General features: G+C 40.4%; 1 protein-coding gene across 1 annotated transcript in view; it reads right to left on the bottom strand.

Annotated features, from left to right (window-relative positions):
• acap3b (ArfGAP with coiled-coil, ankyrin repeat and PH domains 3b) overlaps nt 1-23,891 on the bottom strand; it is a 55,513-nt gene that overhangs the window by 18,751 nt on the left and 12,871 nt on the right. Inside the window, exons 2-10 of the mRNA XM_079680150.1 lie at nt 11,725-11,782; nt 7,863-7,982; nt 7,312-7,365; nt 3,087-3,145; nt 2,484-2,667; nt 1,729-1,773; nt 1,480-1,575; nt 1,018-1,092; nt 53-64 (exon numbers count right to left, since the gene is read on the bottom strand). Coding sequence (XP_079536276.1) covers nt 53-64; nt 1,018-1,092; nt 1,480-1,575; nt 1,729-1,773; nt 2,484-2,667; nt 3,087-3,145; nt 7,312-7,365; nt 7,863-7,982; nt 11,725-11,782 — 703 coding nt within the window. The remainder of the gene's footprint in view (nt 1-52; nt 65-1,017; nt 1,093-1,479; nt 1,576-1,728; nt 1,774-2,483; nt 2,668-3,086; nt 3,146-7,311; nt 7,366-7,862; nt 7,983-11,724; nt 11,783-23,891) is intronic.

Here is a 23,891-nt window from a genome sequence, read left to right as displayed (position 1 = left end):
GCAGTATGGAATGTTTAATGAAGGAAGTATAAAAAGAAAATAATATTCTCACCTGCATCAGAGTCTGGAGGAGGGACATGGTCAGGGGAGAACCAGGTGAGGAGAGAGACAGAGAGATAAAGGTATTAAAACAAGTTTAACACTAATGGAATTACCATAACTGGAACCTAATATGTTATTATAATACATCAGGTCAGAAGGTATGTTCAAAAAGGTATAGTAAGTGGCTTGCTAAGTCAGAGTGCCCTTGAAGCACACAAAGAAAATAGTTTCTTATTTCATAAAGAATCTCTCTGTTTCAGTACTGAATAATACAAAAACAAAGTCAAGTAGCATCACTCAGTGCTAGGTTATCAGATTAAAGAGGAAGTGTTGTTAATGTGGGCCGTGTCTGGCACGTTGCCTCCACTTGGCCACGGAATCGATTAAAGGGAGGTCGAGCAGAAAAGCGCCATGTTTTTGGCATCTCGAAGTAACAGATGGAAGAATCTGAGCATCTGTGCCTGTTGAGCAGGGTGTTTCAAAGTATTGTTTTAATTCAGCTGAAGCACCTATAAAATAAATACATCAAACTTGACTTTCTGAGAACTGCACTCTTCATTGAAATTATTGTATTGTTTCTAAAGCTATTCTTTTGCCTGAATAAGGAAGAAAATAAAAAAAACAAGTGTGGCGTGGTAAGCCTTTTTCCAAGCAATCACAAGGCATTTGATGCTATCATAAGATTCGTTTTTGTTGTGACAAGCTACATTTTATATTCAGACAGACAGAGATAAATATGTTTAAAAGTGTTTTCATAAAGCTTCTTCTACTGAACTAGGAGTAGCCTGTCACGCTAACTGAAAGCAAACAATGTTGATATGATGTGTGTGAGGAGAAAAATGTAGTAAGGAAAATGATATCCTGATAAGCATGAAAAACAGTGGTGGCTAAACATTCTTGTTTAAAGGCTTCACACGTTGTTTGTTATGTATTCCTGGAAAGTGCAAGACATTAAGAGTTGTGTTGTTGTCTCACTCTCTGCTGGATGATGGCGTGTTTGTGCTCCAGCTCCCTCTTCTCCATGGCCGAGTCGATGACCAGCTGATCCAGCTGCACACAGAACACAACAGCAGAGTTAATGAAACAGGTAAACAAGCAAACATTTAAAATGTAAAAGAAAGAAAAATAGGCAAACACAGATAACACAGTCCAGTCCAGTCACTGGGACATTTCTTAAGAGTTATCCTATGATTTGGAAGTCTACAAATAACTAATACATTGAAGGGTATCTTCAGTTCTTTACTAATGCAGCATTATCAACTCTACATGATCAGACATATGAGAAAGATTGTAGTCCAACTAACTAAACAGAAGTGCACTGATTTGTCCATTCAGTGTGTGGTTTGCCAAAAGATGTAATCATAAGAGGGTACTTAGCAAAAACAGTAACACACATATTGGTACAAGGCATAAGTATTTCCATTTGTTTTGCTGTACCTGTGCAGCCAGTTTTTTCATATAGGGGTCAATCTCATCCAATATGTTGAAGCCCTGCTGGAACAGAGTGTACTGAGCGCGCATGAAGGACAGCATCTGCAGGAGACACACAGACACACTGATAATACACCTGGTCCTTCTCACACCACAGGAGCTCTGTCCATATACAAAACTGTGCGTTTACAAGAATATATACAATAATCCTGATATGCCAATAGGAAATTATAGTAAATATATAAAGTTACTCACTGCATCCAGGATTTCAAACTTCTTCTTGGCCTGAAGCACATTGATCTGAAACAAAGAGGATGATGTAATGCCTTTTTAGAACCACCTAACCAGTTCCTGGCGTCCTTTCATTTAATCTCATTTAAATAAATTATGCATTCAATTGAATTTCCAAATGTACATAAAGCCTTAAAAGTCAAGGCAGGGCAAGGCAAGTTTATTTATATAGCACCTTTTAACACAAGGCAAATTGAGAGCATTAAGAAATAGTGAACTGTATTATTCATTGTGTATATTTGCACTCTTTTCATTTCCCAAAAAGTATATATATATGTTATGGTCAAATTAGTACATCATTAATAATTTCTGAGAAAAACATTACCCACCTGAAAGGTATTCGAGCATTTGTTAAAATGTTATCACAATGTCAGTTAGGATTTTTTTATTACAGAACAGTTTTCTTTTTACAATATCTGGTTACAGTAGGTGCACATTTTAGACATTTTCATGCAAGTTTAATATTGTATGCTACAAGGAGTCTTTGAGAGCTTTGTGTCTGGGATCAGAGGTGGTTGAGTGTCAGCGCCACTTACTGGACATCACAGGTAATATAATCTGGAGGTTATTTCCAGTGTGTGTGTGTGTGTGTGTGTGTGTGTGTGTGTGTGTGTGTGTGTGTGTGTGTGTGTGTGTGTGTGTGTGTGTGTGTGTGTGTGTGTGTGTGTGTGTGTGTGTGTGTGTGTGTGTGTGTGTGTGTGTGTGTGTGTGTGTTTCACCTGTAGTACATAGTCCAGTGCCAGGTGCCTGAAGGCTTTGCGGCTGAGGACCAGGGCCTGTGCGGCCTCTTCAGCCTCGTGCACTTTGTTCCTGGGTGCCTGGGCGTTTTTCACCTGGGCCAGCTCCATGTCCTCACGCACCCGGTCAAACTGCTTCTTGGTGTCCTTGAATTTACGCACATCCCTGAAGGAGAAAAAAATAATACAATTTATCTTCATGTCCCCAGCGTGTGAGTTTTTTCATTCTTGTTTTGTAAGTTTAATCTTTTCTATTCTAAAGTATGAACAGGATTCTCTCAAAGTGTTTCTTATGCTTGCTTTAATACTTAAACTGAAAAAAAGGAAATGTGTGTGTTGAAAATGTAATAACAAAGTTGGACAAAATGAATCATGCCTTGGCCAAAGATGTAGGTCTTTAGGTTTGCAATTATTAATTTGAGTTATTACTGGACATTTTTGGGATTCAAAACAGTCAATATCTGCAATAAGATGCCCATTTCCATCACAACACCAGTTTTGACTTATTATGTAAAAACTTAAACGTGCATTAGATATTACTTTATAACAGCAGGACAAATCTTTCACTTTTGATGAGATACTCACTCTTTAATAAAGGTGTGCAGCTGCTGCTTGATCGACCTCTGAGCCTGGTCAAACAGTATCTGTTCATAGAGAAAGCAACGCAGGTGTCAAACATGAGCTTTTCTTTAAATAATATATGCCAAAGTGCACATCGATTAAAAGATTATGACAGGATGACGTTTGCAATCCTGTAGTTGTCACGCCTCGCCACAAGATGGCGATATGAACCTTTCAAGATTATAGCTGTGGCAGATTGTGCCACAGGCAGGGAGGGAAGAGATGAGGATGAACACACGTGCACTCACTCAGCTGCTGCCTCAACACATCTCTTAACCTTTAGGGTCCTAGATTACTCTTACTGTTAACTATTGGACTTGCCCTTTCTTCCATTTTCTATCATCTCACACTCCTGTGCTTCAGCTCTCCTCCACTTACTTTGTCCCCCTCTGCTATTTCTTGTGCATGATAAGCAATATTATTTTTATCTGGATGTGCATTTCTATATTTGCCATTTCTATATCTCTGGGCAACATCCAAATATAATGCCACGAAAACAGAGAAGGGCTGACCATCCATCTTTATCAAGAGTATGTCTTGCTGATTTGCATCCAGGTGCAAGGACAATGAGAATGCCTTGCGCCCATGCAAACACAAACACAGACTAAGCCTGTAATCCTCAATGTGTATGTTTATTAACCAGGGGTTTCTATAAAAAGTTTAATCCACAGGCTGCCAACAGTGATTGTTGAATACATTGTTTGTGTATGTGTCTATGGAACATTCACATCCTAATCCAAGTGCACTGAGTGTGTGTGTGTGTGTGTGTGTGTGTGTGAGTGAGTGAGTGAGTGAGTGAGTGGGTGTGTGTGTGTGTGTGTGTGTGTGTGTGTGTGTGTGTGTGCATGCGTGCGTGCGTGCGTGCGTGCGTGCGAGTTTGTGTGTGTGTGTGTGTATGTATGTATGTATGTGTGTGTGTGTGTGTGTGTGTGTGTGTGTGTGTGTGTGTGTGTGTGCACGTGTGTGTGTGTGTGTGTGTGTGTGTGTTGCTTCTCTTTAAGTGACATCTATACATTTGTTTGCACCTGCAGATCCTTTTCAACAAATCTACTCTTTGCTGTTCAATATATTATCAATGCAAGGTGGCAACAGTTATTATATGATTTATATTTGCAGTTTAACTTGTTGTCAAACAGCATGCCATGAATTAGAAATGAAATGTGTGCAGTGCAAAGTGAAGGTTTGGTACTTTCCAGGGTGGAACTATCTTTCGGCCAGTTCCCAAGGAAAGAATTAAAACCTTGAAACATATCTAAATCAGCTCCATCAGGACACACGTGTAATCTAATCCAAATGTTCCACCCAAACCTGCTCTGGATTATGCTGCCCTGGGTATGACCCATCCTACAACATGTCTATACTCATTCCCCAGCACTCTTGTCCCCAAAAGATCCCAGCTTCTAAGCTTAATGTCTGCTACTGTAGAAGTCCCCTCTAATGTCTCTTTGTTGCCCAAAGCAGTAGAGACACAAACCAGCATCTTGATGCAGTGTCAATAGAGCACACTGCAATCTCAAATCTGTTTAAATCCACTTTGATTTCATTCTCAATCTGTTAAGATTAAGGGTAGGAATTTTATATGTTTGAAAGTACACACATTTGTATATGAAGTGATGTATAGGTAGATTCATTTCCCTGTAGCAACCGCGTCTTTTGTGCCTCGTATTTAATTGTATATTAATGTAGATTATTTAATTTCATATTCTGTTCTTGTACATATCTGTTCTATTTACATGTATACAGACTTCTGGCACTATTTTTATATTTTGTATTTTATTATATATTGTTGGAGAAGCTCGGGTCAGAATAATTTCATTGCCATTTCTACACTGTAATGTATGTGCCTGTGACAATAAAACGATTGAATCTTGAAAAGCAGAAATAGGCCACACAGTAGGTAGTCAAATAAAGACAGATTTCCTTTCACTGTCTTTTCCTCGCCTCCCTGCATCCCTTCATTCATACTGTCTGCCAGACAAGCTATTAGTGTAATTCACTGGTGTTAATGAGGAGCAGTGGAACATCTCTGGTGATGTGTAAGTAAGTGGTGGGAGTCGATGAAGGGAGAGGTTGTGTTGAGGCAGAGAGGAGAAACAGGTGGAGACAAAAAAAACAACAACACAGCAAGTAGCCTTAAAAGCATGAGCTGCAGTTCCTGGGAAGTGTTTTGGTTGTAGGGGTTAAACAGGCTTGACCTTGGTGGATTGAAACAGAGTTAAGGAGGCGGGGGCATGAATGTAAAATAGTGAAAAAAGACAATTTAGAGATAAATATGGGAGGATTTTTCCTATGTATTTAATGATTGTGATTTTCTGCACTATTTATTCAATTGGATAAATAGAGCAGAAATGTGTTAAATGTGCGCTGAATTGCAAGGTTCTGCACATTTGTTTAATCAAAAATACCTATTTCAAGTTAGATTGTATTAAAGCAAATGGGTGCATTTAGATAATGTAGCAGAAGCAGTGCAGTGAAAACAAGCTAAATGGGGAAGATTAGAGCCTCTGAGAAGGTCAAAGCACAATAGGGGTGAAAAGGGGAAGATAACATTTGCTGATAAGGGTCTGTTGTTCCCGTTTCAACTGCATGGTACGGCAGAGCTTTATTTATTTGTTGGTACCAGCTCGGTCAAGGTTCTCAGTGAGCTGATCTAGTAGGAGGAAGATTTAAAATACTGCAGACTATTGATTGGCCAGAGAGACACCAGTGATACATGGGACATCCGGAAGAAACCTGATTTATTAAAGCCAAGAACCAGCTGCTATAGTAACCACAGTTTTTTGTTCACTGGGCAAAACAATTTTTTTAAAATGGGCGCCTATACTTAGCATTTGATGATGTACAGACGTTCCTAGGTGTGTGAGTTTGGATGTTATGATGACAGTTTCACATGGCGTTGCTATGCCGATCAGCTTAGAATCCAGCCTACACTGTGAGAAAAGGACCTGGTACCTGAAGTGAGTTGAGATGTGCCAAACTATTTGGAGGATATAAGGGATTTTGAATTTGCATTACAACAGCCTGTAGTCAAGTTACAGTCAGACAGACAGATGGAACAAAGCCATATATATTTTATCTACAAAATGAAAAGGATACCAATCAGCAAATCTGGCAGCAGCGTTAATATGATAGGGTGTCTGTTTGAAAACATACGCGTTTGAGTATTGACGTCCAATATATTAGATGAAGGTCTTTCTGTTTTAAGTCTTCATATAAGCTTTGAATTGGAAACTTCATCAGAACTTTGAACAAAGACATTTTTGATGTCAAAATTATGCCATTTTACTCACATTGTTGAAATCATGAAAAATGTTATCTAAAAAGGGAAAACTTGGATTTGTAGTCACTGTTGATTGTTGGGTCTTAAAACTGCCTCATGCTTTAATCTCTTCTCTTCATTCCTTTCCTTCCCAGAGTCCTTTCTTTCTATTTTATACAGCTCCTTTTTCTCCCTCATGTTCTCTGTTTCATTGTTACAATTCCTGATTTCAACTTTATTTTTACTGATATTGATCACACTCATTTTATCATGCAGACATATGGAAGGGCAAATACCTCACATTACTGTTTATTAATATAAAACAGATTGGCAAAAAGACATATGTAACTGTGAATGATTTATTATGATAATTTTTCTTTAACTGTAAAATTGCCTTTAGGCTTCCCAATACAAAACACATTTCCAGAAAGGAGATTTTTTTGAATCATACTTAGTCATGAGGAGAGAGTCATATGAACAAAGCGTGAATGCGTGTGAATGTGTGTTGTTCAATATGTGTGTGAATATTTGCGTATTATAGTTCCCATACACTTTTGCCGGACCATGTGGTTTGAATCAGACTCACAAATGTGGAGTGGCCCATGTGGACAGATTCACCGTCACAGAGTGAGGTCACAGTTAAATTATCTGGCGCGCGTGTGTGTGTGTGTGTGTGTGTGTGTGTGTGTGTGTGTGTGTGTGTGTGTGTGTGTGTGTGTGTGTGTGTGTGTGTGTGTGTGTGTGTGTGTGTGTGTGTGTGTGTGTGTGTGTGTGTGTGTGTGTGTGTGTTGCAACGCTGGACCCAGGGGGGACTGGATGTCTGAAAGAAGGTAACATGCCAAGAAGACCTGGGCGTGTCAGAACAACACTTCACTTGACCTCTTCCCTTTGGCATAAACCAGTGTGTTTGTGTATGAGTGTGTGTCTTACCATGTGGTAGTTGACAATCTCCTGGAGGCTCTCTCCACACTTTTCAAGGCATTCCTGTAATGTTGATGGGACACAGTTATTGTAACCACAATTTCCATACGAACAATACTTATTTTTCACATAAGAAATCAAATTGAATCAAGACCTTAGCCTAACATTGAATAGTTCTAGTCTGGGAGACAGTTATGTCTCTCCTGCTTGACCTCAAAGCTACCAGGCAACACCCCTACTGACAGGAAATCTGGACAAAATGTTTTCCTAGAAGAAAGTCATAAAGCAGGTTTCAGATGTCTCTGCTTCCAGCCATGTAAACTGTCAGAATAAACATCTTCTGTGTGCATGTGGTCACATCTGTCATGTTTAAAACAGCAGGATGACTCTGTGTCTGGACACAACTGTTTATACTGGTCTGCTGGTATTCTTCATGTGGGGAATCACAGGAATGTCCTTGAAGAGATAGACGAGTGGTCATTTATTTAGACCCTCAAACGTGCCTTAGGGAATGTACAGATTTGAGGTCAGTTTTAAAAGACTCCGCGACCTCCACTCACCGATATCGTCTCCTCTTTCTTGCACTGCTGGGACAGGTCCTTGATGCCGTTAACAAAGAGCTTGTTGGCGCTGACGTAGGCCCTGCCAGCCTCGATCATCCCACTGCACAGCTTCACCAGCTTGTGTGAGAGAGAAACACAAGAATTCTCACTTTAGATATACAAGAAAAACACTGTCTATTTAGAGAGTCACATGTTTAACACCGTGCAATGCTAGGATAAGACTAGTTACAGTGATGGCGTAAATCAAAAGACTTGTTTGTCACATGCAGAATTAAAGAGGAAGCCCACATTTAGAATAATTCTCATGTCTGAATCAAGGCCAATGCAGGCATTTTTGAAGCTGGCCTGTCTGGAATCCAAATGATCATTTTGGATTTTTTAAAGCAATGTGATAGAAATGAACATTTAAAAATAAAAAAATAAAATGGATAAGATAATAATGTGCACATGGCCTTCTAGACTTTAAATCTTCCTCAAGACTCAAGATGTGTTTACATTGACTTTCTCCTTTACTTACTCATATATCCCTCAGTAGTTAACTCTCAATAGTTTGCTAAATTATGGCCTACAGACTGACATTGGTATTGTAAAGAATTTAGCATGACTAAAAATCACTATTAAGTAATACCATTTTTGTATTATTATGAAGGGGGACACTATGTTTTTGGTTTGGTCTCTTGGTCAGTCTCATTGTTTGTTATACAGTAAGGATTACAAAATGACTGGCCCAATTTTCCTGAAACTTGATGGATTGGTACATAATCGGCCAAGGAAAAACCCATTGAATGTTGGAGTGAATCACGGGGCAGATACACACATTACTTTCCACTAATGGAAACAGCCTTAGTGAATTTCTGCACTCTCCGAGTTCCATCTACAGGAGCTAAAAAAAAATGCTTTGCTGTGAACATTTCACACTGAGAACACTGTACAGAAGCAGTTTGAGAAACCTAATTGTTAACATATTAATATATAATAATATATTACCAGGTGCAGACAGTTCACAGCGATATTATATACTCTCTAAACACCACATGAACTGGCCTCCACTGCAGTTTCCCACTTTACAGGATATATGATAAGCTACAGAGCGGTACACTGTCATTACCAGCGCACCGCCCCAAGCTGTGTGTACTGCAGGATCACAACATGTGTGTGTTGGTGAGGAGTTGTGCTGAAAAGAGAGTGCAGTAAACCTTTAATTATCTCGTTTGGTGCAGGAGTTCCCAAGCTTGTCGCTATGTGACTGTGATTTGCCGACAGGCCAGAGATGAAAAACCAGGGAGTGAAGAGTGATAACTGCACGGTCTCTACTGTATGACAGCATGACTCAAAATGAATGCTTGTAATGTATATGTAAGCATTGCTGAAATGATCTACACATTGTATAGATGTATCTGATATGCCTTACACAGTATACATGTTTACATTCATGTGTACATGAATGACGTTGTTATGAATCCAAAAGACAAGGCAGCATGAATCCTGCTGATGCTCCCGGGCTGGTCTGAAAATATATCTGTCAACAAACGGGGCCGATACGGGGGAGTTTGATCTCCTCATGTGCTGCACAGAGCCCCCGGGGTCTGACCACGGCCATTAGAGGCACAGTACATGTGTCAGGGGTTGCTGATAAATTGGCTGGAAGAACCACGGGGGTCCACTCGGAGTCAAAGTGTCCCATCTGGTACCACATGATCAAACCTCGCCCTGTTAATGGACTGACATAGTTACAGTATAATGCAGAGACCCCTCTGCTCAATGAGGTGTGGCATTTTACATTTTCGGGCAAATTATAAATGGTCTATCTATTGCATTGATCGTTTTGCTAGTTAGCTTCCCTAAAAATACTTTAATTCTTTAAAGAGTAAAAATATTTGTATCAAGGTAAACTTAATATTTCCAAAGAGAGTTTTGTACTAGGTATATTGTTTAAATATTGACATGTTAAGAAATCTGCCTCTTATTCCTTTTTTTTAAGACCTTTAACAAGATCAATTCATTCAGTTTAAAGCCTTTCTGCAACATATTTCATGCCCGATACACAAGAATACACAAGGGCCTTTTTTCTCATTTCTGTGCAGGCATTTTGGAATATAGCTTTAGGGACCAAAAGCATTACAAGGGGCAGCTTTGAATGTCTTCACACCGGCCATAATGGTCAACATCACTGCAGGCAGGTTCAGCCATCATCAATCTCATAAATGGTCACTCTTAAAGCCTCATTGCAGCCAGAACATCCTCAGGCAGCTTCAGAGCATCCTGACAGCGCAGAGTGAGGACCCCTGCTGAACAGAACAAATCATACTGATTGAAACTCCCCCTCAACACTGGACATCTTTCATTGGCCTTCAAACAGGGCTCATAGTTCAATGGAGGGTCCTGACCTGTGGGGGGCAGGAATAATCTATGGATGTGTGATTTGTATGCATGACGGGTGGGGGCATGGACATTTGTGTGAAATGTCAAAGTGTCGCCTGTTGGTTCGGTAATTTAGAAGATGGGTTTTTACAAGGTGGACCTATTCATAAACCTGATACAAACCTGCCGCAAGAAAAAGAAAAACATCTCACAATCAACTTAATAACCCCTTCATCAGTTTAGGAGGATATAAATCAGGTTTTATTATGTACCGGCTGCACAAGCGGACTGTAATCTAGTAAGGGACCTTGATTTGCATATGTTATTAATGTGAAGACGCAGGACATGAGAAGAGTACGCAAGAATATAAAAAACAGACAACAAAACAAACTGAATCAAAGGGAGATAGAAGAGGAAAGAAGGTGTGGTCACCACTTAACTGCATCAACACTATCTCATCCTCTAAATGCTCTCTGGGTCTATTAGTTTATCTAAAGAGGCATTACCTCATCTCATAGTCTCCCTAGAAACAGTTAGCCATCAATTTGGGCTGCTCTTACATACTTGAAGCCACTGAATTAATAGTATTTAACAATGATGCAACTAGTTCATTCTCATTGTCTAGTTTGCAATTAACTAATTATACTTGATATGACTGTGACATGTATAGATAAAAAGTCAGCGTTTTGAGATTTCTATGCCGTTACAATGCAATGCAGAGCAACTAAAACCTCTAAGATATGGTGTTTCCACATGGTCTGAAAAAGCCTTATTAAATAGCATTATTTGTTTTATTGTATGGTGCTCAAAGCCTTTGCTCTGGTTAAGCAGGACAAACAAGGACATCACATGCTCAGATAACAGAGGGCTTCTGTGTGATGCTCTCGTACTACAGAATAAAAACCTTCCTCTGTGACATTAATCAGTGTTTGCTCAGTGTGTGTGTGTGTGTGTGTGTGTGTGTGTGTGTGTGTGTGTGTGTGTGTGTGTGTGTGTGTGTGTGTGTGTGTGTGTGTGTGTGTGTGCGTGTGCGTGTGCGTGTGTGTGTGTGTGTGTGTGTGTGTGTGTGTGTGTGTGCGTGTGATATCCATCAGTGAACCTATTAATTCAATAACTCAAGACTGCAGGATTTCCTGGTTAAAATAGCCCTGACATTTAGATAATAGAGAATGACAGAAAGACAGACAGATATAAAAATGAAAGTGCAAACGACAGAGAGAGCAACAGACACACAGAGGAAAATACTGTTTACACTGCTCTGAGACAACGTCAACATTGGACATCTGGTGGCGTTTTTCATCCAAACAATGTGAATTTAATCAAGAAACAACCCCCCTTTAATTTTCCAACAATGCCATTATGCTTTGCTTGTTGTGAAGGATTTTCACTACAAACATGGTGGAAGAAACACCAGTAGAACAACATACACACGCATAATATTTCTTGAATTTGACAGTTTAATGAGCACCACAATCTACAGACATAACATGGTTCGTACCTTGTCGAGCTTCGCCTCAATCTCCACCACGTCCGTCTCCACATCATCAATGCCCGCCCTGCAGAGAGAACAAAAAGCCACGTGGTTAATCAGATCTGCTCTTCAGTTATTCCAGACTACGCACAAAGCAGACAGACTGCCGTTTCTGAGAAGAGGAACCACACGAAAAGCTTAAAACCATCACAGTCTGAATCTGTTAGGGAGAGATTCTTGGATTAGTGGTACACCACAATGTGACAGTAAACATGTCTGTGACAAAGCAGAAACTGGGAACACAAGGGAGTGATAGATTGTCATAATTCACAACTAACCTGACAGTTCAAAATAATATTGTATACTTTACTACTGTGAATTCAAACCGGAGCCATTGCAGCTGAGCATTTACAGTTTTTGTATTTTAACGGCCACTGAATATTAAGCAGCATTCAGTCACCTCACATCGCGGTCTCACAGACTCAAGCATTAATCCTGAGGTCTGGATCGACAAAGGCATTACTCCGGATGATTAGTGGCCACGGCTAAACTGCAAAATCAATAAATGACATCATGCAGAGACATGGACGGCTACTTAAGTATCTACAAGGTGAGCTGATAAAAGAGGCAGCAGCAACAGCTAATGTTTTTGTATCTGCTACCAGCGGCTTCAAATAAAATAAATAACAATGGCAACAATGAAATAAATTACTCCGAATGTTGGTGTTATTTTATATGGCTACACTTAATATGAATGTAATGGGACTTGATGGCAGGGTGTGTGTGTGGTTTTGGTCGGCAAGAAGCCTTAACCATCTTTCCCCTTGGGGTATTCTTCCATTAGGAAGACACATTTACAGGGTCAGTTGTTATGGTAACTCCTTATATGTGGGCCACAGAGGGTACATGGGGTCTTACTGTGTCAAAAATGTATTTCTGATTCTTCTGACACATGCACCTCTACACCAAAAAAGCACATTAGGCTCAAAGCTAAATATGTAAAAGAAAATGACAGGATAGCTTCTTGAATTCAATAAAAGTGCTTATTTCTCTGTTTGTCTCCACTTGTCAGGATCAGCTGGAGGTGTTTATTCAGCCAGATGTGCCAAGTTTTAGCGTCACACCCAGCACGTGCTAGAACATGTCGAAAATAACCCAAAAACACTCTGGTTGACGATGATCTCATCTTAAAGTCGGTACCCCCGCCCTCGCCTCTGACTATTTAACACTCGCAAAGCACCCTGACAGCTGATCCTGATCATAGCATAGGGAGGTGTGCAGAGGTGGAGGAAAATCATGTAAACAATTAAGCAATAGCTAAGCTTGTTTATTTTATAAAGGTCGAGAGTCTTGATTTGTTTTAGCTTAAGAGAGGACGGCCACAGCTGAGATGTCATCCTGCAGCTTTTAGCACCTGCTCTGGAGAACAACATTCCCAGAATTCCTTTCTGCTCCTGAGCTTCTTTACAGTGCTTGGAGATGCTGTGCTAATTTTTTACTTGTGTCTTCTCCTCCTCTCACCCAGAACTGTTTATACAGACTGCACATTTCTGTACCACAACATGACAGACACACACAGCAGGCAGGCATGTGTGTGGTCTGCTTTATATTGTTCCAAAGAGAAGAAGGCAGGTGGATATCACAGTTGAGAGACCTTTCATTAGAGTAATTTGTTGCACTTGAGTGTTGTTGTTGTTGCGGCCTGCAGTGTAATCCATCAAACTGGCTTAGAGTTATTTAGCTGTTTGTCAATTATAAATACAACACTGCACACCCAAGCTTCACTTACAACAGCATCGTGTTCTCCGTTCAGTCGCTGTGAACCCGACAAATTCAATGTCAAAACAGCTAATGTTTTGACATTGAATGTGTCAAATCTAGAGAATAAGCTCATTACAAGCGTGTCGTGTCTCGGGCAACACACACTGCCAATAAACATTGACTGACATTTGATGACAAGAATGCGCTCACGATATTTAATTCAGAAGCAGCCTAAGCCCTATTGATCCAATTCTTTTTTTCCAAGTTCAGTACAAGCTTTGCAAAACTATAATGACTTGTGCTTTGTGTTGCATGTTTAAATCATGTTATGTTTTTCAACATGCATGTTTGTGCATGTACATGAAAGTGCTTTGGGAATTATGAGCTTTGAAAATCAATACACTAAGAAGGTTGTCAGCTTGGCAAGGCTAAATACAAAAGAAACTACAGAGGCAAATGTGTGTGTTTGAGAGTGTGTGTAAGCTTGTCAATGTTTGTTTGTCCTAATTTGTTGCTTTCTATAACCCTTTAATTATTTAGTGTCCCGGCTTCTAATGTGTTTCAATAACTAAGTGCACAAGAGAGCAGTGAGATTAAAGTGAAATGGAGAAAGATTGACCCAAGGAGGATTATGGGTATTGCTGTGAGCCACAACGGCCTGCACGAAGACGCTACTGCAGAGGAAGGAGATATATATTTGTGTTTTAAAAAATGTGATCTCAGTTATAGTCCTTTGTGAGGTTAGTGTGTGTGTGTTAACTCTGGGGGAACACCCCAAAGCTCAAAGCTGCTTCACTGATGATGATGCAGCCCAGTCAAGAGGGGGGGGCGGGGGGGGGGGGGGGTGCGCTCATACTCTTGCTGCCAGTGGTGGCATACTGTACAAAGTCTGACATCATCACTGAGGGCGGGGGAGGGGATCCTCACGTGCACGAGCTCCACGTGCACTCCCATCAGCCCCAACATCCATCCACACTAGCCACAGAGTCTATTCTTGTCCCCCTAGCCTTGTGTGTACTCTAGCATGAAGCTTGCGTGGCTATCCCCTCGAATCTCTTCACATGAGAGCATAGTGCACACAGACACGTACACACACACACACACACGTGCGCGCACACACACACACACACAACTCTGCATGGTCTCCAGGCAAGAGATATATCTGAGCCCCCCATGTCTTCCAGACTCGATGTATCACATGGCATCACATCCACATCGGCATCACTTCAAGGACCAGCAGGGCAGAAGTAAGGATGGCACACTGAAGACATTTCCCCACCGGTGGATACACGCGCGACAACGGTGTTACTGATTTCACGACAATGTTCTAAGTAAATGTATTTATTTTATATTCGAGGACCCTCAATGTCTGTACAGTGATTACTTTGATTTGTGACATTCAATTGCAGTGCAAGTCTCCCAACAATGTATTGAGCCACCTTTAAATGCATGTATCTATATGTTTATGTGAGATTTTTTTTTCTTTTTTTGTGCATACAAACATGCTGTACTTAATGAATTTTTCCTAAAGACAGTTTATTGTAACCCGAACAGTTTCTCATTTAATTCCTGCATCTTTTACTTGACACTAGTTGCGAACTGACTCAGCAAATCCAGCTGTGATGGGCACTGACCTTGTTTCCACTTACATCAAGTTGATTGAAAGTAAATCCACTGTCTAGTTACACACCCACACACACACACACACACACACACACACACACACACACACACACACACACACACACACACACACACACACACACACACACACACACACACACACACACACACACACACACACACACACACACACACACACACACACACACACACACACACACACACACACACACACACACACACACACACACACACACACACACGGACCTTTATTTTGTACTAAATAAGATGAATAAGTCTCTTGCACCTTTGTGAACGATCGATCGCCTACAGCTTGAACATTTATCAAAAACAACATTTTGTATGCCTCAAAGAAGATGAGTGGACAGCGGAAATATTTAATGAGTTACTTTAAAGCATTATCATGCATGTTTTAATGTAGTAATTGATGTTTTATATGCAAACATGCATGCATCAGTGAGAGTAGAGATGTCAGACATGGCTCATAGTCGTTGAGGGTGATAGGAAGATTACTGCGAAAGGTGATGTTGCAAATCAAAATAATCTCATATTGGAAACATTGGATGTTTATACGATTATAGCAAGAATCAGGCCATATATTGGCACAGTATAATAAAAGCTTCAAGCAATATCTTTTATAATCCTTACATCATTGACAATGCCTGGAAAATAGCTCTGTTTAATCAAAAAACATTGCACAGCAGCTTTTAATAAAGTGTGCAGATCTTTCGTCTGATTCTTGCCATGGTAAAACATTTTTGATCAGCAGCTGTAAACGTTTTTGGGATGTGTGTATACCCTGCATGCTTGTTTATTTAATTGTAGCAGCAATATAATACAGTCTCTAGATTTCAAGACTCAGCGAAGAAACCTAAAACATTCCAGTCAAGTGTACAGTATTATAATATATAATTAATTGTGTGTATGAAAAAGTCATGTCAGCCTAAGCGTTTTAATGTTACTGTAAGGAGAGAAAGATTCAGTGTCTCATTAATAATATATCAAATGCACACTTTCATCATCCTCCACCCACAGGTTCAAACACAGACGTACACACACATCAAAATATCCCCTTCCCAGAATTCCAAGTAGCCAGCTCCATGGCAACCATTCATTGACCCCAATCACCATGGCAACAGGCATCAGCATTACTCACGCTTTTTTTACTGACCAATTTCCTCTTTGTCTGTCTGATATGTCTGTCCCTGCACATCTCTATTACCTCTATTTCAAAAACACATTTTCCAATGTTCTCACAACGCTTCTGTGGGAGATAATACCAGCCAAAATACCAACAACCTGCTGATACCATGTACACTACATAGAGGTCAGTGTATGACGATGGTGAGTAAGGGGCTGTAGCGTGCATCTGCAATGCCCGCTGAGACGGGCAGAGTGCCCTTGAGTAGCACACTGATTGTGAAAAGCTCTGTGCTCAGCCTTGCTCTCAATTATCCATAATAACATCACATCAGGTTTTTGTCTGTGTGACGGTTATCAGTAGATTAAGATATTTGACTCGTATTGAATACTATTCTTTCCTAAATAAAGTGACCTTTCTTTGATACTACTGATGTGATTTGCATTATTCTCCCATGTGTCTCACTTGTTGCAAGAAAAGGTTGAGACTCCATTGTTCACTGTTGAATTTAAGACAAAAGCACAGATCACATGTCTCGTTGCCTCATGAGCAGGCACAGGTGGTTTTAGGGTGGGGACAGGAAGCGCAGCCCATCCTTCATCTCTTTGTTCTTACATCCTAAACCACACTCACCCAGACCCATATTCAAAAACAATTTGGGTCATCTCAAACCAACATTTGCAACATTAACATCTACTTCTGGATTATTAAAGGGTTCTTTATAAGAGGATACAATTCTTAGTCGTTATGTTGCTAAACCGTCTATTAGCTGCCTCTAATTTTTGTCCACGACAGCCCTCTCCCCCCAGAAATCATCTATTCCCCTTTCTCTCTTTGTTTCAGTTGTGCCCGCCTCCGTCTGTCCGTCTGACAGTCTCTCTGTCTGCCTGCTCCCTGCCTCTCTGTCTGTAAGCCTCCTTTATTATCAGCTGGCAGGAAGCTGAGGACTATGTGTTTGTTTGTGTGACTGCATAAAAAAGAACAAAATGAGAGAGAACAACAAATGCGAAGATGAACACATAATGATCTCAAAACCTGCATTTGAATGCCAGAAAGCGCTCCACCATTTGAAGCTGTTGAGTGATCAAATAAAGTGCAACTTGATTTAAGTCTCAATTAGCACATACACGTGCACAGACTCTATCAAAAGAGCCTCCAGTAAATGATCCTCTCACAGAAAGCACACACTTGCCTAAATAGACCGCCTTTTCACACCAATAACAACTAGCCAAGCCAGACACTAGTATCTTATGTGTAGCTAACAAAGACGCCTTCACTGCTTCCCCCTTCAACCCCCTTCCAACACACAACAAACATCACACTCATGCCCTGAAAAAACATTTGACTGTGCGACTGGCTGACGACGAGACAAAGAGACCAAACATGATGCTGACAGAGAGCACCATTTCTGTGTCCCCAAGCCTCGGTGAAATTGTATTTAACAAAACTGGGCCATGAAGTTATGTGCTGATCCACCCAGTGCATTCAGGCATTTTGAGTCTTTATTGTTCAAGTTATATTAAGGAATAGTTCCAGATGTTGGCAAAAAAAACGGTTGGTTTAGCTAAGCTTAAAGGCTTGAAACAAGGGGAAACCTTCAGCCTGGCTATGTCCAAATGTAAAATAATCAACCTACCAGCACCAGAGCTCACTAATTATCTAGGAGACCAGAGGAGACTCAGTGTCGTTTTTAAACAAGATGTAATGTTTTAATTAGTGAGCTGTACAGGTGTCAGAAGAGGTGTTTCTTTTGGCCAACTAGATTTTTCCTTTTTTTGCAGTCTACCGAAATGTGAGATGTATATGATAATTATAATTATAATTATTGTTACCTGAAGAGCAGGTAGTACCTTGTTTGACAGTTTCTGCCGCCAGTAAATGGATGAATTCTGTATTGTGTTGTAAAAGCGCTTTGAAGGTTGCAAAGACTAGAAGAGTTAGAAATAGAGTAGAAGTAGAATTAGAGTAGAAATTCAACATTTACAATTGGTAAATTATAAACTATTTATTTATCAATATGTCCAAATCGATGTTGATTTTGTTTCTGTTGATTGACTAATTATTGCAGCACTAGCTTCCACTCAAGAAGTCTGAGTGCATTAAACATTGGGTGTAACCACTATATTATTTACAGATCATTGCCACACACTATCAGGGATATTTATTGATTGTCTTTACAGTAAGCATGATCTTACAAGCAGCAGAGGATGGTGGGCCACAGAGGCTGCACATGTATCCGTGCAGTATCTATATCATTCAACAAAGCACCACAAACAAACTATAAGTCAGGTCTCTGTTCCAGCAGCTGTCAGACCACCTGCCTGCTGGCCTCAGTAAAACAGACCATTAGACCAAATGTGTAGCGTCTTTGTAATCATTACTCATAAGCAGAATTTTTGTTTAACACTCTCTATAAACACAATGTCTTTATAAATATTTCGGCTGGAGCAGTCTGGGATGTGGGAACGTCATTATATCATTCCAGAGTACATTCCTCCAGCAGGCCAACAGGAAGTGTGTTGGAGGCTTCAGAGTGCGAGGCGGACAGGAATTATTTCTCTCTAATGTATTGTAACCTCAACTCAAGCCAGGTGGAAAATACAACATACTTCTCTCCTCTCTTGCCAAGAGAGGGCCTGAGAGTAAAACAGGGAAAACTCAGTGACTGTTTTTCCACAGGAAGCCGTTCTGCTGACTTAGAGAAATGCAGCGTGAGTTACATCATCATCAAGTGACCATAATTGTTCCAGAAAGTCTCAAACTTGTGTCGGCAAAAGTAGCAGAAGGTTATAAAAGTATTAATCCACAATATGCTTCCCGAAAGTCAAGAGTTTCCTATATGAACACACATATGTGCACACGTACAAACACACACAGATGTTTCCCTCCCAGCTGCTGATCCGGGGGTCATTTGTGCTGCGAGCTAAAATGGTACAAAAGCTTAAATCATTGTGATTACCATAACAAAAAAAATCCCTTTTAATGTATTTCATGGTGGGGCAAGTTTGGCTTATTTCCACTGCATCCTCACAGCGGGGGGCAACAGCGCTGATCCCAAATATCTTGTTTTGTCCATTATTCACTCCTTTAATGCTGGCAGATCGATGTTAATGGTGCAAATGAAAGAATTTAAAGAAAAAATCCCACATGTGTTGATGACAGGCACCTCAAACCTCCAACATGTATCACAGGTAAGGCAGCTCATACAGAAACACACTCTGGGAAAAGCTAGTATTCTAACAAGATTTACATGTAGCAAATGACAGCACTCGTTTATCTCCTACATTTGTGTGCCCTCCACTCGAGGGGAGGAGAGCTGTGGCCTGGGTGGAGTTGGGAGTTTTGGTTTGAGGGCACGTTTGATCATGCTCCGCTCACACGCAGAGGAATGTGCAATACCCACGCTGTTCAACCACGAAAATGACGGGCCTCATCTTCTCAAATTAGAAGGTTAAAGACATAGTTGGAAGAAGAAGAAACAACAACCAGATGGCGCATCTACAAATCTGATCAAGCACAGGAATGTAACGATCTCTTGATGCAACATTACGGCAACACCCCCTGTGTTTTACAAGTGTCTTTTTTATTAATTGAGCAGAACTTCCTCTACACTGAAAGCAGCCGGAAATCAAATAGGACAGTATTACAAATGGGGCTGCGCGCTCATCCCATGCTCTCCAACCTCTGTAACCTCCCAGTCGGGATTTAAGCAGCAGACAACGCTCACACGCTCTCACACGCTCTCTCACGCTCTCTCTCTCTCTCTCTCTCTCACACACACACACACACACACACACACACACACACACACACACACACACACACACACACACACACACACACACACACACACACACACACACACACACACACACACACACACACACACACACACACACACACACACACACACACACACACACACACACACACACACACACACACACACACACACACACACACACACACACACACACACACACACACACACACACACACACACACACACACACACACACACACAGATTGCATGAGAAACACAGGGGAGGAAAAAGACCTCCTGTGGTGTAAGCACTATGTTCCCAGGACTCTTTTGCTTCTGTCCTCTTTGCATCCAACAGCCAGCAGATGTGGGGGATGACAGAGGAGCGGAGGAGAGTAGAAATGGAAGATTATGCTCTCTGGCGGGTGGGACAGACACCAATGACTTGTATAGTGTCTTGTGTCAAGAGCACAGCTAAATATTTACACCACATCCATATATTAGTCTAGGAGTCTTCCCTCTGACAGACACAAGAGGCTATGTAGTGCGTACAGTAGCTTCACATTGGTAATTGTAGACACAGGAAAAAGAACAGATACAACAGTATCAGGACACAGTTGTACAGTCTGTCTTTAGATTGTTGTTGAGCCGTGAATTGAAGTCACTGTGTCTTTTGAATTTGTATCCAGCTGCCTCTTTACATCGGAGGAATCAATCCTCCCATTCATCAGAGGAACACATACAAATGCATCCAAACAATGAAAGGAACCATTCCCAATGTACTATATCTTAACTTTCTTCGGACAAAGTGAGATATCACTTTCTAAAAGCACAGTTTTATTGTCTAAAACACACTCAGTGTGACACACAGATGACTCTACATTGCCAGACCTCAAGAGATATTATGAAGCTGTGATACCATGACTAACCCAGCTATGTATCACAACCCCCACACGTTTGTAGCCGAGAGCCAGAAAGAGAAACTAAAATCTGAATCAAAGTGCATGTCATCCTTTATGATATTTCAGCCCTTTTCTTCCATCAAACAGGCTTTTGAGGACATGCATTAATATGGCAGCAAGATACATTCTTTACCGGAAACAACAGCAGCTGCAAACTCACCAAGTGATTTTGATATAAGCCACCCCTACAAAAAGCACCTGTCAAAATGTGCAGGAAACTCTCCGTCATACTCCTGTCAAATGTAAATCAAAGTCCAAATGGTTTATTAAATGTTCGTGACCGAAGGGGACATAATGCAGACCTTAATGGAGTATGGACAGGTTTACAGGTGAAGTACATCTGCATTCCTCTGGCTTGTCTTAACACAAGGAGATGCTGTTCCTATAAACTCCGCACAGAGCATGACTTCTTTCGTAAAGAATGTCTGGCCCTGATAAGGCCTGCCGTTTGTTTCAGGGCTGAATCACACAGACACGCAAACCAATGCAAACATGCATATATATATATACATATATATATATATATATATATATATATATATATAAACTGAGTAATTGAGCACTGTATTAACACATGCAGCTGTTGATTGTCTGAGTCAGAAACATGATCCTATGTGGTGTCTGTTCAAATTAAAGAGACGCCTTTTAAATCTTACAAGATCAGAGCAAAATACTCAATGACATAAAAAAATGTAGTTAAAAAATCATATATGAATTCACAATGGGATTTTACCTGATGTTCAGATGATTCTTGATGCTGCGTTCATGTGATAATGATAATACTATTTTAACCTTTTGCCAACCTTTATTCTCTTGATGTCGTTTGAGAGTGACATTTTTATTTTTTCCAAATTCAATCTTTTGGATGCTGATCAATGGGACTATCATTTGCATTTTTCCTCTCTTTTAGGACACACAAATAATAATCCAGAAGGTCCTCCAAGCCAAGGTTTATGCTTGTCACACTGACTAGGTCAAGGCTTAGTATGGAAACAGTATGTTTTAAATATTTTATTAAATCCCTCTCCCCACACTGACCTACAGTAGCAGAGCTAAAGATAGAAAAGCTAAGGTGTCTATTTAAGGCTCTGCAAGATGTGGAAGAGAAGAGATGCCGCTTTGAACCAGCTGAAAGGAAGAAGTGAGCTTTGCACAACAGCCAGCTTCCCTCCTGTTATCTTTGGCAGCACGACGGAACATCAGCGGAATAAGCCTCCTGCTGACACCACAGTCGGATCTGCCAAAGAGGAAACAACCACCGATTTACACTTTCATCCATCTAAGCATAGTCCATCAGTGCCAGGAACTCAGAAAGAGGCACATTCTGGCTGTCTGGTTGGCATTAAGTAATCATCCCATCATGTCCATCTCACTCACGCAATGCTTTTACATCTTGGCCAAAGTGTAACCTGAGGTCTGGTTTTGCTTTTCTGGGTTGAGTTGAGTTTCACTGATGCACTTGCACATACAGAACTTTTTCTTAAATGTATCCTATCGACGTACCTTTAGGTTAATGCATGCGAGTGTCATACCGTAAAATAATTAGAAAACCATAAATTATGCTTGTAATTTTTAATGAAAACAATGTCTACACTGTTGCACTGACCAATTATAAAACAACAGCGGACCTCATTACTTAACCCTGACATTACATGTATTTTCATTAAACGTCACATAAAATCAAAGCGGTGCATTTGGAGCTACACATTTCAAGCGTTTGGCTGACAGCACGTTTAATGTACACATGGGTGAGAGACAGAGGACGTCAACAAAAACATTTATGTTCTTTCGGTACAGCATGGGGTTTCAACAGTTAGCTGCTTTTTTTAACCACTGCGTAAAGGTCCTGCAGGTGTGAATGGGTTTGTCTATATGTGTGATTTATCACGTTTAGCAGAGCGAAGACCTTTCACCAAATGCATGCTGGGTAGAATGTGTGGGTTGAAGAAAAGAAAGGAAAAACTGATTCTTATTCATGGAAAAGGTAAGCCTATACTAAAGGTAACATATTCAGATTCATTTTACTACAACTGGAATATGAATTGTTGTAACTACTCCATGTACATCCCTGACTTCTTACCATCGTATTATAACATCAGACATTCAGCCCATTTGAATTTGGATTGAATACCTTTCAGAAAGCCCTCAGTCCACTCATGCCCTCAGTTCCAATGTGTTTAGAGACTCATAGTTTTAACAGAGTTGATACTTTAAAATGTCAAATCACAAAAAATATCACTCAACACCTGACTAACAGTAAACACACAAGAAAAACACACACACAAAAGGGATCCATCTATGTTTTCAGCAAAATAAACTCAGATTGCAATCTCAAAATCTTAAACAACACGTGAGCACATTGTTAAAACAGACTCAAATGTGTTCAGCAAATGGCTGTTAAGGAACACACTCTCACATATTTGGTCCCTTATCTCGAGTGTGTGTGCAATGTAAGAAAGGAAATGGAATCTGCTGACAAGTACACACACACAATCTGGGACACAGAGCTCACAGAAGAGACACATTTAGTTTGGGATAACATTTATATATCCAATGAACATATGGCTATACAGAAAGTTATATTACTTCTCTTGATTGTGTATGTCCAGTTTCCACTGGAAATTCACTCCAAAGTACAGCCTGTTTCACCCACTATTGGATTGAGTATTAAGTTATACCAGAAGATTTTATCACAGTGAAAGATTTTAATTTCCGATACTGAACCTAAAGCGCTCTTTCAGTTCCATTCTCATGATAGCTGTAGAGCATTAGTGTTGCCACGCGTAATGTGCTTGTGTATTTAATGATTACATATTATTGGTGTGGTGGCAGAAAAGAGAGGCTGGATGGAAAGTAGAAGGAAGGTTCAAGGGTTGAGAAAGAATGGAGAGACAGGTTTACATTAACACAAGGGGTGGTCTTA

Source organism: Notothenia rossii, assembly GCF_949606895.1.
Source record: "Notothenia rossii genome assembly, chromosome: 5".
NCBI lineage: Eukaryota > Metazoa > Chordata > Actinopteri > Perciformes > Nototheniidae > Notothenia > Notothenia rossii.
Note: the sequence above shows the minus strand (reverse complement) of the source record. Positions and strands in the feature narration are given on the sequence as shown.